Raw genomic sequence first — 18,918 nt, 5'->3', positions numbered from 1 at the left:
TGATTAGCTCAAGGAGGATTCTGATTGGCTGCTGTGAGTAATTTGCAGAAGGTCTTTGCATGTTGGCTTAGTATATCTGATGGTCAATGGTTTGTTTGTTTTTTTGTATGTTTTTGTTTTACGTTTTTTGTTTTGCTTTTTTGTTTCTTCCATCTTTGTTTCATGGAAAACCAATAACTTTGTTTTCTGCCCCAGAAACACAACAGGAAGTGAAAGAAATTCTCTGCAAAATCAGGACCCCACAACCAATAATTTCTCCTTCTATTCCTGTTCTGGTGCCCCATTCAAAATGTTGGACGTACCCCCCACTTTCGGTAGATCTGTGCTCCAGCACTTGCTGCCAATAGGTATTGTCTAAATGTGGCCTTGTGGGTCACGTGCAGCCCATAGGCCAAGAGTTGCACAGCCCTGCTACAAATAGTGCTGGAGGCCATGTTAGACTTCAGTGCACCAGATCCTGGGGGATCCTTCTTTGGAAGTCATTATTGGCTTTATTGAACAGAGACCAGGGCTTTTTTTTTTTTTTTTTGTGATAATTTGCAGGGAATTTTGTTAATGACCAGAAAAGCAGAAAACGGATCCCCCAGGAGCAAGTAAAAATTGACCCCTGGCAGCTACAATAGATCTCCCACCAGCCAGCATCAATGATCTCTCCAGCATCAATCGACAGACCCCTACCTCAACAGTCGATCCCTTCCAGCAACAATAGATCCCCCGCCAGCAACAATAGATCACCACACAAAAAAAATAGATCGCTTTCAGCAACCATAGATCCCATAGCATCCAGCAACAATAGATTCTCCAGCAACCCTTGCCATTACATACATTAAGTTCTGGCAGTGATTTCTGCTTGGGGAAAAAAGCCCTTGGAGTAACCAAACACAACCATTTAGAATACGCTCCACCACAGACAGACCAATACAAGATGGATGTTGTTTGGCGGAATGGGTTAACACACTTAAAGTAGATTATGAACTCACTGGATAACATTTTAGTTTTTTGTCTCGCTGCATATGATAAGCATTGTGGGGGGGGGGGGGGTTTAACTTAAAACATTTGTAAATTTTTTTTTTTTTTTTTTTAACTTAGTAATATTTTTAACTAAAAAAAAATTAAAAATTGTGTTAAATTTGTAGTTTTTTTTTTTTTGTTAAAAATAAGTTAAAACATTTTTAAATTGTTTTTTTTAATTATTTTTAACTTGCAATTAAATTGTGTTAAATTGTATTTTTTTTAAGTTAAAAATAATTAAAAAAAATGTAAAAATGTTTAACTTATTTAACACCATTTTTAATTGTTTTTTTTTTTTTTAAGTTAAAAAAAAAAATTTAAATGGTATTTTTTTCCATCTCACTGATGGCTGATCTCCTTCAGCCTCTTCCGGTCTACTTGCACTGACTCTGGCTTTGGCTGCTTTTGGACCAGTTTCCTAATGGTGACAACGGTGGACCATGTCTGAGCAATGTGTGTTGGCGCGGCTTCTTGTAGTTTCTGCCAGGGGTGTATGTGGCTGGATGACATAGGGAGCACAGATTGGGACATACCTTACACCCCATAACTGGACCACAAATTATTCAAGATATTCTGGGACAGTCCCACATCTTGGCCCTCTGTTCCAGGGTCGGTGCCTTGGGATCACATCATCTCCCTTATTTGAATTAATGTGCATACGCAGTAACTTAAAAAAAAAAAAAAAAGTGGAAATAAAGTCCCTCTACTTTAACAGTCTGAGGTCCCTCAGCGGCATCTTCTATACGCCTTCTGCTGGGTGGCAGCAGTCTTCATTGGCTGGTGGGGGATGGTGTCACGCCGGTGCATGCGCTTAATGTGTTGGGAGATATACAGGAAGTGCTTTCAGCAGGAGGGTCATGGTAGGATCCCCAGGGATTAAAGGATAAGTTCACCTTTCATAACATGTTACACCCATATTCAGGGGGCCCTGGAAGTCAGATGCAGACAGCCTGTGAAAGAGAGCTGAATCCTGCACTCTGCGCGTAGCGCCCTCCTCCAACCTGCACTCTGCGCGTAGCGCCCTCCTCCAACCTGCACTCTGCGCGTAGCGCACTCCTGAAACCTGTACTCTGCGCGTAGCGCACCCCACACCCCTGCACTCTGGACATAGCGCACCGCTTACCCCTGCGCTCTGGATTTAGCGCACCCCTGGACTCTACAGGGCTGTGGAGGGAGATGTGTGCAGAGGTGGAAGATGGCGGAGAGTGGTTCCAAGGTCAGAACTGAAGTGGAGGGGTGGAAGTGAGATGTGGATAGCCTGTTAAAGACTCCTCAACCCTGCACTCTGGGGGTAGCGCACTCCTCAACCCTGCACTCTGTGGGTAGCGCACTCCTCAACCCTGCACTCTGTACGCTGCATACTCCTGAACTCTGCATACATAAGTCTTACAGACCCAATCAGCCCTTTGAGAGCAACCATATTGATGATGCGGCTTACAATGAAATTGAGTTTGATACTCCTGCGCTACACCCTGCCCACACCCCTGGCCTCCGCCAATGCTTACCTCCTTCGATGATTTACCACCTGCTGCCCATGCAACCAGAGTACTTGTCCAGGCATCTGAACAATTGAGTACATAGCCTGGATGCTGGTAACATCATGGCGGTTAATGGTCAGTGCAAGCACATGACCACGCTGACCAATGAGAACTGCTCTGAGGTGTCCCGAAAAAAAAGGTCACTGAGGAGCACTACATCAGCTAGCATGGGCAGTGAAGGAACTGGGGGTGTGAAGGAGGGTGTTGTGAGTTGGGTCACCTTTTCATATTTTGTGAAAAAGGCAAACTAGCCCTTTAAAAATGTTATCAAATTATCGATGCTTTTAGCAATTGGGACTACAGATGCCCTTTTTGAGTAAGGTTGATTGTTTTCCAGTATGGGTACCCAGGGGCGGACTGACAACTCATGGGGCCCCTGGGCAATAGGGGATCATGGGGCCCCTGTGTCCTTGCCCAAACTCAAAAAAAGCCTATGAAAAATGTACCAGGGGCATCTCATGGGGCCCCCTACTGACCCCGGGCCCTCAGGCAGTGCCCGAGTTTCCAAATGGTCAGTCCGCCCCTGTGGGTACCAACATTCTGGACTGGTCATAGTGATACATGGCGTGGACATATTCTGCATTACTTGTATATTGACGTCACATATATAACAGGAGACCATGTTTTACAAATCTCGCTCTTTATTGCCTGAAAATAAAGCAAGTTCAAGAAGCAAAGGTGACGAAGACAGACAATGCGGGAGATTCAAACGTGCCCATTCTTCCGGCGCTTCTTAGCGCCATTTTGGTGGCCATGTTTTAATCTCCTGGACAAAGTTGAATCAACTAATGAAAAGAAGAAAAAAAAAAAGGAATTGTGATGAGGCTGTACAGCTGAGCGATAATTCTCTGACCCATCCTGGCAGAGAAACAGTGAAAAGAGCAACACTGTGTGGTAATGGGGCTGGCCAATGGACTTGGGCGCTGGAGGTTTTTAATGGCTTCATGGTTTTTCGAGTAGCTCCCTCTAGAGCACAGACATTGCAGTATTACTTTGGCACAAATGACATTGACAAGGGTGGGAGGTCACATGATGAACGATGGAGAGATCGTAGGGTGAAGGCACAGAGTTTTAAACAGACGCGACACCAACAAGCGTGTTTGGAGCTGGGCAAGGGCAGCCATGTTCTTGGAGAACAACAGTGAATTCTATCTATATATACAGGTCAAATATCTCCCTGATTGTTTTTTTTTTTTTTTTTTTTTAAGTTTTCACAACACTCTTTTCCATAAACATAATTGAAAGTTTTAAAAAGCCCAAAACTAACACATCTCCCCAATGATGGAGTTGTGCTTCGAAATATTAAAAAAAATGTAACTAAATTTGGCACTTACAAAAATGTTTAACACAAGCACAATGGTTTCGTCACATAGGGGTTTCCATCACGTTGCCGTAAAGCAAGGCGGAATAGGTGGTGGTCAGCCTGTCATAGGCCAGTTTTCGTAGAAATCAGCACCCAGCATGACAAAAAGTCCATGATTTTGTCTTGGTGAGCTAGTGATTCCCGCAAATTTTTTATATTTTTTCTCTTTTTACAATTGGTCAGAAGAGCTTCCTGTGCTATTTCAAGGAGCCGGAGCCAATCATGGTCTTCGCCAAGATGGTGGCTCCTTTAAGGAGAAGGGCAGGTGTTTAGAACTCTGTGGCTGATGGTGAAAGGTCACATGACAGACGATCGCACGGTGAGGGACTGTGCAGCTTGTGATTGCGATCTGGAAATTGAGACCCTCAGTCTGTGTATAATCTGGAATATCCCTCATGTATAACCCCACCCGCCCCATGTTGTACCCATAGTTCATCTTCAAATTGACACCTCGTATTCCCGGGTATCCTGAAACAGAAAAGACGAGATGCGAGTTAGAGTATGTTAATTTTTATACAGTACATATCAGTTCCTGTAGTTAAAGGGTGAGTCCACCCAAAATTTAGCCATAAATGAAAACTGCTGGAGTGAGTCACACCTTTTTCAAAATTAATGTTTCAGTAATAGGTGGAACCAGCTGGGGTAAGTCGCAGACTTCTATCTTTTTTGGGACCCCCAACCATGAAATCTCCCTGACATTTCCTGATGGTTCCTGCCCACATTGGAGTTTCAGATGTTCCCACCCACTTTTGTGTGCTCCAACTGCTCCTTGGTTGTCAAGGCTGAGCAAATATTGAAGTAATTTTGTCATACTTGGGATAATGACAACAATGACTGCAGAGAGATCTAGCGCATTCACTAAAAGATCCAAGGTACTCTGTAGAAAACCTAGCGCACTCACTGAAAGATCCAAGGTACTCCGTAGAAGACCTAGCGCACACTCACTAAAAGATCCAAGGTACTCCTTAGAAGACCTAGCACACTCGCTAAAAGAGCCAAGGTACTCCGTAGAAGACCTATCGCACTCACTAAAAGATCCAAGGTACTCCGTAGAAGACCTAGCGCACTCACTAAAAGATCCAAGGTACTCCGTAGAAGACCTAGCGCACTCACTGAAAGATCCAAGGTACTCCGTAGAAGACCTAGCGCACACTCACTAAAAGATCCAAGGTACTCCTTAGAAGACCTAGCGCACTCGCTAAAAGAGCCAAGGTACTCCGTAGAAGACCTATCGCACTCACTAAAAGATCCAAGGTACTCCGTAGAAGACCTAGCGCACTCACTAAAAGATCCAAGGTACTCCGTAGAAGACCTAGTGCACTCACTGAAAGATCCAAGGTACTCCGTAGAAGACCTATCGCACACTCACTAAAAGATCCAAGGTACTCCGTAGAAGACCTAGCGCACTCACTGAAAGATCCAAGGTACTCCGTAGAAGACCTATCGCACACTCATTAAAAGATCCAAGGTACTCCGTAGAAGACCTAGCGCACTCACTAAAAGATCCAAGGTACTCCGTAGAAGACCTAGCGCACTCACTGAAAGATCCAAGGTACTCCGTAGAAGACCTGGCGCACACTCACTAAAAGATCCAAGGTACTCCGTAGAAGACCTAGCGCACTCACTAAAAGATCCAAGGTACTCTGTTGAAAACCTAGCGCACTCACTAAAAGATCCAAGGTACTCCGTAGAAGACCGATGACCAGGGGCGGACTGACAAATCATGGGGCCCCTGGGAAATAGGGCATCATGGGGCCCCTGTATCCTTGGCCAAACTCAAAAAAGCCTATGAAAAAGGTACCTGGGGCATCTCATGGGGCCCCCTACTGAGCCCGGGCCCTCAGGCAGTGCCCGAGTTTCCAAATGGTCAGTCCGCCCCTGCCCATGACACTCAGTAAAAGGCCCACAGAACTCCATAGTAGTCCTGGGACACACAGTAGAGTAACCAAGACACTAAAGCCAGCAATACATGGTTCAAATGTCGGCCAGTTCAGCAGGGACCGTCCAAAGTTTGATCTATCTATGGGTAGGCTGATTGTACCCAAGTTGAGCCATCGATCAACTTAGGTACAACCAGCATTTTGAACTTTTAACGTGATTATTTCCAGTGGCTATAGCCAGTCGCAGTAATCACTGTGTTCTCCTGGGACGGCTCCTCGCCGTTAGAACACAACAGCTCAGCGGGAGGGGTTTCCCCATTAACACTGACAGTGTTGATAAGGGAATCAATTTTCTTTTCTGCAACATGTGGTTCCAGGGAAGAAACTCTTATCATATATGGCCTGCCTTAGGAGAAGACCTGGGGCACTTGGATGAAAGCAAGAATGATTGAAAAAAGACCCAAGAGACTCATTTGAAGAACTGGGGCACTTATTGGAAGCAGAGTGAAAGACTCAGAGCAACTAGTAAAAAACCCAAGCACTCAGAAGAAGATCCTGGAAACAGTAGAAGACCCAGAACACCCATCGAAAAGACCCAGAGCACCTAGTGGAAGGCTGGAGAAACTCCTTAAAAGACACAGGTGCTTTGTAGAGGACCCAGAGCTTTCAGTAGAAGGCTCATGAAACTCCTTAAAAGACCCAGGCACTTAGTAAACGACCCAGAGCATTCAGTAGAAGACCAGGGTTAGTCAACAGAAATCATGGGGAACCAAGTCAATGATCTAGGACAATTGCCCTTGATGTCAGGGTTTAACATTGCTCCTGTCTTATTGGATTACACAGTGTTCTCAAGCCAGTTGGGAGATACAATCACACCAGTGTTTCCTAAGCAAGTGCTAAGGCCTCTTCCCAATCTGGCCTGCCCCAGGGCCCGTCTATACCATCATTGACAGGTTGTTGCACTTACCCTAGCCTTCTATAATGGGTTGTTAAAAGTAAAAGATCCAGAGCAACTATTAAAAGACCCAAGCACTCAGAAGATCTTGGAAACCGTAGAAGACCCAGAACACCCATAGAAGACCAAGAACACCCAGTAGAAAGCCAGGGAAACTCCATAAAAGACACAGGCACTTCAGAGAAGACCCAGAGCATTCAGTAGAAGGCTGTGGAAACTCCTTAAAATACACAGGCACTCAGTAAAAGACCCAGAGCATTCAGTAGCAGACCAGGGATAGTCAACAGGAAGCCTGGGGCACAAAGTCATAAATGCAGGACAAATGCCCCTGATGTCAGGGTTTAGCATTGCTCCTGCCTTATTAGATTCCAAGATGTTGCCAGGCCAGCTAGAACATACAAGCACTCCAGTGTTTCCTGAGCTAGCGCTAAGGCCTCTTCCCAATCTGGGCCCATTTATACCACTGATGATGGGTTGTCACACTTACCCCAGCCTCATATAATGGGTTGTTGAAATCGGACTCCACGGTGATGGGACTGTAAGAATGGGAAGCTGGGAAGGAGAATCCAAAAAGAGACTTTCCTTGAAACCTGAGGAGGGAAGCACAAGAGACGTTCAGTTATCAGAGATGACTTGAGCACTGTCATTATCGTCCACCAGTTCAGCAAAAGTAACAATTTAGTTACAGCTAAAGTCTAGCATAATCTGAGTCAGCCCTTGGATTCTTGCATCTTGTAAACTCTAAAAGTCAGATCTCCCGGCCATTATTCTCAGGTCTATTCCAGGGGAATTTGGGGCGTTCCGTCCATCTTTGTGTGTTCTAGTTCCTCCTGTTATGTTCTCCATACTTTTCAAGTCCTCTTTTGTGCGAGTTCTACGGTAGTTCAGGTAGGGAAGTGTTGATTGTAGGGTATTTTAACGTGGGGGATTTATTAGCTAGGAAAACATTCTGCAACTACGGTATGCATGTTAATTCTCACCGGTGAGGGTCAGACTTCCATCTCTGTGAACAAATCTATCAGCTATCATCATACATACAACCATCATAATTGTTACCAATCCCACCCAGTGTGCACTCACTTTGTGTAGTAGATGTATATCCCACCAATCAGAAGGATGACCAATATGATGGGCAAGAAGATTGCCAGTGCAATGTTCCCACCCTCCATCTGGTGGGAGGGGTCTGTTGTCTGGGCAACTGGAAAAGATCAAAGACAAGTCACTCACTTAGGGGAAGAGCATATCGTTTAATGGACCTGAAATGGTAAGAGGTGACCCAGACCACGAACCTCGGAGATGGGGTTTGATGATGGATAATGAATAAAGCGGTGGCTCCTAGTAATGCGTGATGGAATGGCACAGGGGATGCATATGTTATGAGGGTGGTGAAACATTTGTGCAGAAAGTGATGGCTAAATAGATCTCCACTAAGTCAGACCTTCCAACTTCCTGTCATCCAGGAGCTCCTCATAGGTGACTGAAAATGAAATAGAAAACATTTGTACTTATTTTATATATTGTCCCATTTTACAAAACGTTCTAAAAAATTCAACCAAGTTCAGGTGATAAAAAGACTCCTAAAAGTCTGTCTCTATATATATGTAGGTCTCTGTAATGGGAAAGTCGCTTGCCAACAGGTGCCTCCTTAGAAGGGAGCAGGGGCAGAGTGATCCCTACCTCATTTGAAAGGGGCACCTGCATTCAGATATGTAAAGTAGTGTATAAACCAGGGGTGTCCAAACTATGGCCCTCCAGCTGCTGAAGTGGGACTTGCAGTTCCTCAACACCTTGGAGGGCCATATTTTAGACACCACTGGTATAAATCTATCAGGCTTTGTCCTTGGCCTTGGCCTTGTCCTTGGCCTTGTCCTTGGCCTTATCCTTGGCCTTGTCCTTGGCCTCGTCCTTGGCCTTGTCCTTGGCCTTATCCTTGGCCTTGGCCTTGTCCTACATGAACGATTATTAGTAGCTCAACCAGGCTACTGAAATCTAAGGAGATCGATCCCTTTGCTTGTATGCCATTGCCTTTAATGTGAGCTGCTACACGAAAGAATTGCCGTAGCATGATGGAGTGGTCAGTCTCCTACGATTGCACAAAGCCACAATTTAATCGCACAGAAGAAACTATTGGTGAGTAATCTTGCCTCTTTTCCTCTATAGATTTGAATGGAAGAAGGACAATAATCACCAGTGGCGTCCCGAGGCAGGTGCGCACCAGATGACACCAACCGCACGGGTTGACACTGGACCCGCTCCATGAAAAGGTAAGTTGTAAAGCAAGCCGACGATCCCCGCAGGATGGATCAGATCTGCGGATTGGGAAGCGTAATGCATCAGACTCTGATACATTATGCTCAATCCGCAGATCCCATCCATCCTGCAGGGATCATCGACATGCAACCTATACAGGGTGACACCGGACCCGCTCCACGAAAAGGTAAGTTGTAAAGAAAGCTGACAAATCCCCGCAGAATGGATCGGTGTCCGATCCATTATGCTCAATCTGCAGATCCGATCCATCCTGCGGGGATCGTCAGAGGGGGTGTCACCAAGTGTTACCGCACCGGGTGACACCAACCCTAGGGACGCCTCTGATAATTACTCAACGATCACTTATAAAGGAGGATTGGAAACCAGACATGTGCGGTTCATTCCATTCTGCATTAAACCATTCCTTATTCGGAGATTCAGATGTATCCAAATTTCCAAATTACAATAGTAATGAATTTTTTTACGAACCCTAAATCACAAAATGAAATTTTGTCCAAAATAACAAATTGTTGAAACAATTCGAAAACAAAATCGAATTTGAAAACTCACGCAAAGGCAGCTAAAGGGTGGACAAGTTCAATTAGTTTTGTTACGAATCAAAATTCAGATGAAATGTTAGTTTTTCGGAGATTCAGTTGTATCCCAATTTCCGGATCGCAATAGTAACAAATTTTAAAGAATCCAAAATAAATTATAACGAAATAAATCGAATTCGAAAATCAATTTGAATGGGAAATCGAAACATATTGCAATAAAGTACAGTAAGGCATAAAACGGAAATAAGATGATGACTCTTACTTAGGCTGCAGAGTAGAATACAACAGAATAAAAAACAAATAAAATATAATACAATAGAATAGAATAGTATAGAATCAAACAAAAATAATAGAATAGAATGAAATGGAATAGAAATTAATAGAATAGAATGGAAAATAAAAAAAAAGAATAGAAAGAAATAGAACAGAATAGAATAGAAAATAAAAGAATAGAAAAAAGTAGAATATAATAGAACAAAAAGTACAGACTAGAATAGAATAAATTAGTAGAGTAGAACAGAATAGTAAAAAATAGAATAAAACAGTATAGAATGGAACAAAAAATTATGGAATAGAATAAAATAGAATAGAATGGAAAATAAATAGACTAGAAAGGAATATAATAGAATAAAACAGAATAGAATGGAAAATAAATAGACTAGAAAGGAATATAATAGAATAAAACAGAATAGAATGGAAAATAAATAGACTAGAAAGGAATATAATAGAAAAAAAAACTGAATAGAATAGAAAATAAAAGAATAAAATAGAATAGAAAAAAGAACAGAATAAAGTAGAATAGTATTGTGGAATAGAATAAAATAGAATGAATATAGCCAACTTTCAAAATTCAAATTTTGAATGTCAAAACTCAAATTTTGAATCAATTTAAATATAATGAATATGCGAAATAAATCCAAATATACAAATTCCAAAAACGAATCATTCTAACATCATAAACATGCTGAAACAAAATTATTGACAAAATTATTAAGGAACATATCCAAAAATAAATGTTTCCATCTGTAGCAATTGTACGTACAGATATGGACGCGGACATCCATGTTGCTAAAGATCCTCCATCTTGTGTCATTCTCACTTCAAATCAGTCCCCCCCTCCCTTTTTGTTGAATGGCATGTGATCCGTGTGTGTGCCGAGTTCAGGAGTGCACAGGGCACAGCTGGATACCCTTCAGGGTTGTAAACCCAATTAGCTGGTGCCAGGGTGTCTGTCAGACTCTTGCTCTGAGCTGCTCGTAAAGCTATAAACCTGCCAGTCACTGGACATGAAAGCATTCCAGAATAGCAGTAAAACCTGCATCTCATTTGGAAAGCACTTTTTCATACAATTTCATAACTTCTCGCAGGAAATACATACAATAAAACAAAACATAAATTCAGATAAGTCGGTTTAATGCGAGTCACCTGATACCTTACACCCCTAGATTATGTCTACCCGAGAGCAGGAAGCGATATCTCCTTAACCGTCCCAAGCAGATATGTCATATTTGGTGTCTGGACGTTCAGAATATGATTTTGCATATTATTCTACCAGTGGATAGGATGCTACATGTACCTATGGAAGGTTGTTGACCAGGGTATAACTTAAGAGGGATTTGTTTCTAGCCTGGGTCTCCGACTAAACCCCCCTCCCCAAATGAGGCGATTGGCCCTTGGCTTCAGTAGACACCCCCTGCTGGTGGACTAGAAAATAGGCTGTCAGGCTTGAGAGAGATAAGATGAAGAGATCTCCCTTTTAACATCAGGAACCAATTTTGGGAGAAACAGTACCCTTTTGTTCAGGACACTTGAACGCTGCTTAAACCAGGACTTCTGCAAGTATTCTACCTTCTTAAACTTCTTTCTTTATCTCTCTGTTGTGGTATTGCTCTCTGTATTTATATATATATTGACTACAACTTTCTGTAAATATTTTTATTGCGCCATTTTGACCTTTTTAGTAATAAATCCTATTTTCTGAAAAGTGTTGAACTGTTTCTAAAGCTCTTTAATGCAGACTAAGAATCCCTGTCTCTGAAGAGCGCTACTGTGTGTTTTTAAACTTCTGCATACCTCTGCCTGCGGTGACAGTGGTATACAGACAATTATTCCAACATCATAGTGTTACTGCTAAGATTGGCGAGTTTCCTCCTTCTCTGTACAAAAAGGAGGTGGTGGCAGTGTGAAGGGTTAATTGCATAATTAACCTGACCCAGTAACAATCGCTCTCAGGCTGCAGGTACATAGATTGTGGTCCAGTGAGCTGGAAAATCTTTGTGCAGGGTGCAGCTGAGCGTGGCATTGTTATGCACATGACAGCGCGGTTTTAGATTGGCTAGTCCTTCGGTCACAAGTTGGTGAGAAGGGCTGGGGGTCTGACGCCGCGCCTGTCACACCATCGAGCACATCTCTGCTAAAAGGGCCAGACATGAGTATCCAATCCAATACGATTTTTCAAGGTTGAGGCAATACGTGTCCTTCAGAGCAGAACCGTTACTATTATTGGCCAACTAGTCAAAATTATAGGAGAAACTGATTGAAAAAGACCAGGGAGTAGAAGGATAACCCAAGCTCTTCCTTCTACCCACAACTACAATACAATGGTCCATTTTGACCACAATAAGCTGAATCCTTTCACAAATGATCCTTCACCTCCATGTCCATGTGTGACCGTTTATCAGGTCCGACCTGAGACTGAAAATTCCAGTTGCCTGACAGTTCTCTGGATTCAGCCCTCTCTGAGTCACTGTCAGCCAGACAGTTAGCATTTGCAGGTCAGAAATGGCATCCTCTGTATTTCTGTAAGGACCGTTACTGCATGCAGCAGAAGCTAGACCCCCTAGGTGGAGCGGTACTCACTTTTACAGAGAGGAGGCTGGTTGGACCACTGGGATGGGTGCCCGGGGACGCAGATGATGGTCACTTCTCCGATGAGCTCAAAACCTTCATAACAGAAGAAGCGCAGAGCCTCTCCTGCCTGGTAATGGTGCTTGTACAGGGTCTGGTATCCATTCTCTGGAACTCCGGGGTTCAGGCAAGGCTCGTACTTCACTAGAAAGAGGGTTGCAATTCATCAGAACATTAGATACGATCTCATATACAGTATATCATAGCAAATGAATATAAGGCCTTCAGATGCAGGGCAGCACAGTGGCTAAGTGGTTAGCAATTCCACCTGGCAGTACTCGGGTCGTCCGTTTGAATCCCAACCACGGCACCACCTGCATGGAGTTTGCATGTTCTCCCTGTGCCTTCGTGGGTTTCTCCCGGGTGCTCTGGTTTCCTCCCACACTCCAAAGACATGCTGGTAGGTGAATTGGCTCCTGTCTAAATTGTCCCTAGTATGTGTATGTATGAATGTGAGTTAGGGACCTTAGATTGTACACCCCTTGAGGGTTAGGGACTGATGTGAATGTACAATATATTTGTAAAGCGCTGCACAAATTGATTGAACCTTTCAAGCAATGGGCCAGTTTATTGTCCTTCAGACTTTAGGGGGGCCGGATTGTGGTCAGCTGGGGAAGAAAATGTCCAGGCCCAGCATTAGTGAGAATACAAATGGCTTCAGGGTTGGTGGTCAGTAGGAGGAAGAGTAATGCCCCACCATTGGTACCAGTGGGAGGTATAGTGCCCCATCATTGGTATCAGTGTGAGGAATAGTGCCCCACCATTGGTACCAGTGGGAGGTATAGTGCCCCATCATTGGTATCAGTGTGAGGAATAGTGCCCCACCATTGGTACCAGTGGGAGGAATAGTGCCCCATCACTGGTGTCAGTGGGAGGAATAGTGCCCCATCATTGGTACCAGTGGGAGGAATAGTGTCCCATCATTGGTACCAGTGGGAGGTATAGTGCCCCATCATTGGTATCAGTGTGAGGAATAGTGCCCCATCATTGGTGTCAGTGGGAGGAATAGCGGCCCATCATTGGTGTCAGTGGGAGGAATAGTGCCCCATCGTTGGTGTCAGTGGGAGGTATAGTGCCCCATCATTGGTGTCAGTGGGAGGAATAGTGCCCCATCATTGGTACCAGTGGGAGGAATAGTGTCCCATCATTGGTATCAGTGGGGGGAATAGTGCTCCATCATTGGTATCAGTGGGAGGTATAGTGCCCCATCATTGGTATCAGTGGGAGGTATAGTGCCCCATCACTGGTGTCAGTGGGAGGAATAGTGTCCCATCATTGGTGTCAGTGGGAGGAATAGTGTCCCATCATTGGTGTCAGTGGGAGGAATAGTGCCCCATCATTGGTATCAGTAGGAGGAATAGTGCCCCATCATTGGTATCAGTGGGAGGAATATTGTCCCATCATTGGTGTCAGTGGGAGGAATAGTGTCCCATCATTGGTGTCAGTGGGAGGAATAATGCCCCATCATTGGTGTCAGTGGGAGGTATAGTGCCCCATCATTGATATCAGTAGAAGGAATGGTGCCCCATCATTGGTATCAGTAGAAGGAATGGTGTCCCATCATTGGTGTCAGTGGGAGGAATAGTGTCCCGTCATTGGTGTCAGTGAGAGGAATGGTGCCCCATCATTGGTATCAGTGGGATGAATAGTGTCCCATCATTGGTGTCAGTGGGAGGAATAATGCCCCATCATTGGTATCAGTGGGAGGAATAATGTCCCATCATTGGTATCAGTGGGAGGAATAGTGTCCCATCATTGGTGTCAGTGGGAGGAATGGTGTCCCATCATTGGTGTCAGTGGGAGGAATAGTGTCCCGTCATTGGTGTCAGTGGGAGGAATAATGCCCCATCGTTGGTGTCAGTGGGAGGAATAGTGCCCCATCATTGGTATCAGTGGGAGGAATAGTGCCCCATCATTGGTGTCAGTGGTAGGAATAGTGCCCCATCATTGGTGTCAGTGGTAGGAATAGTGCCCCATCATTGGTATCAGTGGGAGGAATAGTGCCCCATCATTGGTGTCAGTGGGAGGAATAGTGTCCCGTCATTGTTATCAGTGGGAGGAATAGTGCCCCATCATTGGTGTCAGTGGGAGGAATAGTGCCCCATCATTGGTGTCAGTGGGAGGAATAGTGCCCCATCATTGGTGTCAGTGGGAGGAATAGTGCCCCATCATTGGTGTCAGTGAGAGGAATAGCACCCCATCATTGGTAGCAGTGGGAGGTATAGCACATCATCACTGGTCTCTATGGAAGGAATAGTGCCCCATTGTTGGTGTCAGTGGGAGGAATAGTGCCCCAAGGCCCAGATAATGGCTAGCAAAGGGCCACATCCGGCCCCCGGGCCGCAGTTTGGAGACCCCCTGATCTATGTTGATGGCAGCATAGACCACATGAACAACATTACGTTTTATAAAAGTGCAAATGAGATGTTGGCTAAGCACTGTGTGCGCCATTACGGCCATTGTGTCATGGAAGGGCAAACTACAGGCACTGCACTTCACATCTGCTGAAATTAAAGCGGACCTTTCATTACACTTCATGCAACAATATACAGCAACATTAACACTTTTCAAACAAGATGCAACTTTTAGGATCAAAAGACTTTTCATTGAGATTGCCTAAGCTGAGATCAGGACTCTGAATAAGGGGGTGCCACCGGTTCTCTTGTACGGGGCCCTGGCCAGCAGGGGGGCCCAGATAGCAGAGTGAATCAATCACTTAAATCCCCTTTCTTCCCCATTCTGATGCTCAGTTTGAACTTCAGCAAGTCGTCTTCACCACGTCTAGATACCTAAGTGCATTGAGTTGCTGCCATGTGATTGGCTGATTAGCAATTTGTATTACCAAGCCATTGGACAGGCGGACCTAATAAAGAGGCGGGTGAGTGTACACTATGATTTTTTTGGTGTATTCAGCAGGATCTTTTCCCGGGATTGCACACTATAATTTTTTGGCGCGGTTGGCAGGATTTCTTTATGGTAATAACGCTACAATATTCTTCAAGAGATGGCTCCTTCATTTTGCTTCTTGAAGTTATCAATGAAGGCTCATACAATGAATGGAACATCCGTTTAATTTAACCCCAACCTTCCGCTATCATCCAAACCTAACGGAAGAGTCATGTGAGTCACATTGGAATGTACCGAAATAATGCAGCGTGCGTGTGCCAAAAAAAAAAAATTCCTTAGTGTCCATATTTTTTCAAGGTCACGGGGATGGCTGGCCCAGCTGGAGAAGATCAGTTATCATCTATAAATAGACAATGCGGGTGGTGACGGAGCATAATGTACGCTTTAGAGGTCAGCGAACGCGGCGGCGGGGGAGCAGCGGCACTCAGGTTCCTCCAGGTGAAATCTCAGTTCCAGCTCACCAAAAACAACAATGGACCTGCTCAATTTCGACAAGTCCAAAGTAGATGTATTGATGTGAGCCAGTACAGGGGTAATCTGCCTGTTTCCCTACGCATTTCACTTTGTTAGGAGCCTCGTCATGGAGTCTCTTTTTTTTTTTTTTAATCCATACAACTTTTATTGTCAAGATAATAGAGAAAATGGAACAGTACTTGCAGAATCCACAATGACATCACCGCAACAGCAAGTTGCTGGATGATCTCTAGCTCCCTGTTCCCTGTTCCTGTTTCCTGTGATTTGGACCTGTGATTTCCTGTTACTGGCTAGGCTTACTCCTGGACCTGTCTACTCTGATTTACCCCTGATCAGGGGCGGACTGACCATTTGGAAACTCGGGCACTGCCCAAGGGCCCGGGGTCAGTAGGGGGCCCCATGAGATACCCCTGGTACCTTTTTCATAGGCTTTTTTGAGTTTGGGCAAGGACACAGGGGCCCCATGATCCCCTATTGCCCGGGGGCCCCATGAGTTGTCAGTCCGCCCCTGCCCCTGATCTGACCTCGGCTTGGCTAACAGATACCCTCTCTTGCTCCTCTGTGTATGACCTCGGCTATCCCATCTGACTACGTCTTCTCTGATTCCCACCTGGTACCTGACCTTGGCTTGAACCGACTACCCAGTAAACATCTAAATCCCGGAAGGGCTTGTATACCTCGCACAGGCGCCCCCTGTCTGTAGACCTATCTCCGTGCACCAGCTGTGCTTCTGAGTGGACCACCAACCAGCACTCCTACAGGCGACCTGTGCAACTTTGGGCCTGACTCCCGCTGTCCCACTCTCAGGAGAGTCCGGAATTTAGCCGCAAGGGAAGCCCTCTCTCCATTGGCCTCCATCACCAGGTGCGTGATAACAACGTGGATACGCAGATCCCGTAATTAACAGAATAACAGAAATGGTAATCAAACAAAACAGAGACCACAAGGATCCAAAACTCTCTTGAAAATACCTTGATTTTTCTTTTTTATGTTTTATTCCTTCCCGTCCAGATGTAATCAGAAATGGGGAAAGGAACAAAGACCAAAAAACATGCCTTCAAACAATAAAAAAAACTACATCAACAACAACCTCTGGTTCACCCGAGACGTCTCATCGAAAAGAATGGGAGATGTACATGAACTGACCCAGGGGGAGGAGTGGAGCCACACACCTGATATAAAATATCACACCTGCAAAAGTCAGTCCACTATGAATTGAGGAGGGGCGAGCCCGGGTGTGTCCAACCAACCCTGCCATACCTTCTGGAACTTACGATAGGCATTACGATGTTGGTACGTGAGTTTCTCCTGTGGGCAGGGGTGGACTGACCATTTGGAAACTCGGGCACTGCCCGAGGGCCCTGTGTCAGTAGGGGGCTCCATGAGATGCCCCTGGTACCTTTTTCATAGGCTTTTTTGAGTTTGGGCAAAGTAAACAGGGGCCCCATGATCCCCTATTGCCCGGGGGCCCCATGAGTTGTCAGTCCGCCCCTGCCTGTGGGAGTACAATATTCACATAACCTATCCATTGCTTACCATGGAGTCTCCTTGACTAAACTCCTACTGAAGCGAAACGCATGAGAGGACGAGGCCTATCCCTGTATTGGATAACATCAATAAATCTGCTTTGGACCATTAGAAGTTAAGTGGCTTTACTCTTGTTTTTGGTATTACAAGTCTCAGTGGGACACTGATCACCTTCGGTTGGTTGAGCAGAGACGGGAAGGTTGGACCGGAGTGGTTGGAGCTGTCACTTCCAGCTCAGTCTAAATCAATGGTTGGCGACTGTATGGACCTTAGCACAGACACGACTATCTATGACTCAGGATTTCCTAGACTTTTCGGTGATGCCATATACTGCCTGAACGTCTGTACATTCTTCTTTAATGTGAGGTATTATACTGTCCTCTATAGGGGTGAGTGCAATTTAGAGTTTCTGTAATTTTGCGGCAATTTTGCATCGCATCACTAACCCCTAATCTTGTAGATCTGTGAGGGTTCCCATGTGTCCAGATCATGGTAGAGCTACTTTTAGATACTTTGCATTCAATTTGACATGTTCTGTAATGTAGAAGGCATGTTTTGACACCCACCCAAGGGGCTTTCTCAGTTCTAGTGAATGTTGGGAACATATCTCACCATTTATATTCACAAAGGTCATTTAAACGGAACTCCAGCATCATTCCTCCAGCCCCGCCCTTATAGTCCCTCCACGAACCCCCCACCCTGCAATTTTTTTCTTTTAATCTCATATGTCTTTAGTTCTGATGTCTTTTGGCCAATCTGGTCACATCTCAGGTTCTTCTTCTTCTCTTCTGGCAATGACTATGGGTTGAGTGTCACCCACATAATGAAGTGTGATTGCTGAACTGTGTGCCCAGGTTGGGTGATTATACCTTCCAGTAGGTATGTCATGGACAGACTGGGTTCATGAGAAGTGGGTTGCATGATGTCTTCTGTTATTCAATCTGAAAGAGGATGGGAGGCCATCTGTGAAGGAGGATGTGGAGGATATCCCTGAATCATGCAAAGGGTGACTTATCCTTTTCCTTTTTTTAAGTGTAGCACCCTCCTAGTTGGCTAGGGGAAGCTCTAGCTTTAATTGTTAGATAGAGGCTGAGTAGCAGCCTGGGTGTGATAGCCAGGTGGGTCAAATTCGGGTCAGGGCTGAGAGGCTCAGCAGATCAGCTCCCTGGAATTTCTCACCGCTCTAGGACTTTGAAATAATATCTAGAAGCAGTGGGCAGATAGAAGGAGTGGTTAGTTTGTACTCCGAGAAGATCCTGGATATCCCCAACAGGAGGCTTGGCAAGGGGCTAGGACAGCCTTTAAGAGTAACTGAGCCTGTTCAGCAGGGGAGAGAGCAAGATAGAGAGTTGGAGGAGAGTTTGGGTGGAAGATGAGGATGTGAAGCTGGAGAGCAGGAGCCTGGGAGGGGTCCAAGATGGGAGAGGGGCCCACTTACAAGCAGAAAGACCTTGGAAGGAGGAAAATGTGGGACTTCTCCAGCCCCCAGAGAGAGAGGGTCCGAAATTTGGTGTAAACAACATGAAAGCATGGATCCATCCTGCCTTAT

General features: G+C 45.0%; 1 protein-coding gene across 1 annotated transcript in view; it reads right to left on the bottom strand.

Annotated features, from left to right (window-relative positions):
• Positions 1-3,172: 3,172 nt before the first annotated feature.
• The window catches only part of SEZ6L2 (seizure related 6 homolog like 2), a 61,722-nt gene continuing 45,976 nt past the window's right edge, over positions 3,173-18,918 (bottom strand). The window contains exons 14-18 of the mRNA XM_089664514.1: positions 12,414-12,605; positions 8,186-8,224; positions 7,828-7,945; positions 7,235-7,337; positions 3,173-4,380 (exon numbers count right to left, since the gene is read on the bottom strand). Coding sequence (XP_089520640.1) covers positions 4,351-4,380; positions 7,235-7,337; positions 7,828-7,945; positions 8,186-8,224; positions 12,414-12,605 — 482 coding nt within the window. The 3' untranslated portion in view covers positions 3,173-4,350. The remainder of the gene's footprint in view (positions 4,381-7,234; positions 7,338-7,827; positions 7,946-8,185; positions 8,225-12,413; positions 12,606-18,918) is intronic.

This window comes from Staurois parvus, unplaced genomic scaffold (assembly GCF_062004578.1).
Source record: "Staurois parvus isolate SC_StPar_1 unplaced genomic scaffold, SC_StPar_1.0 ptg001929l, whole genome shotgun sequence".
Taxonomy (NCBI): domain Eukaryota; kingdom Metazoa; phylum Chordata; class Amphibia; order Anura; family Ranidae; genus Staurois; species Staurois parvus.
Note: the sequence above shows the minus strand (reverse complement) of the source record. Positions and strands in the feature narration are given on the sequence as shown.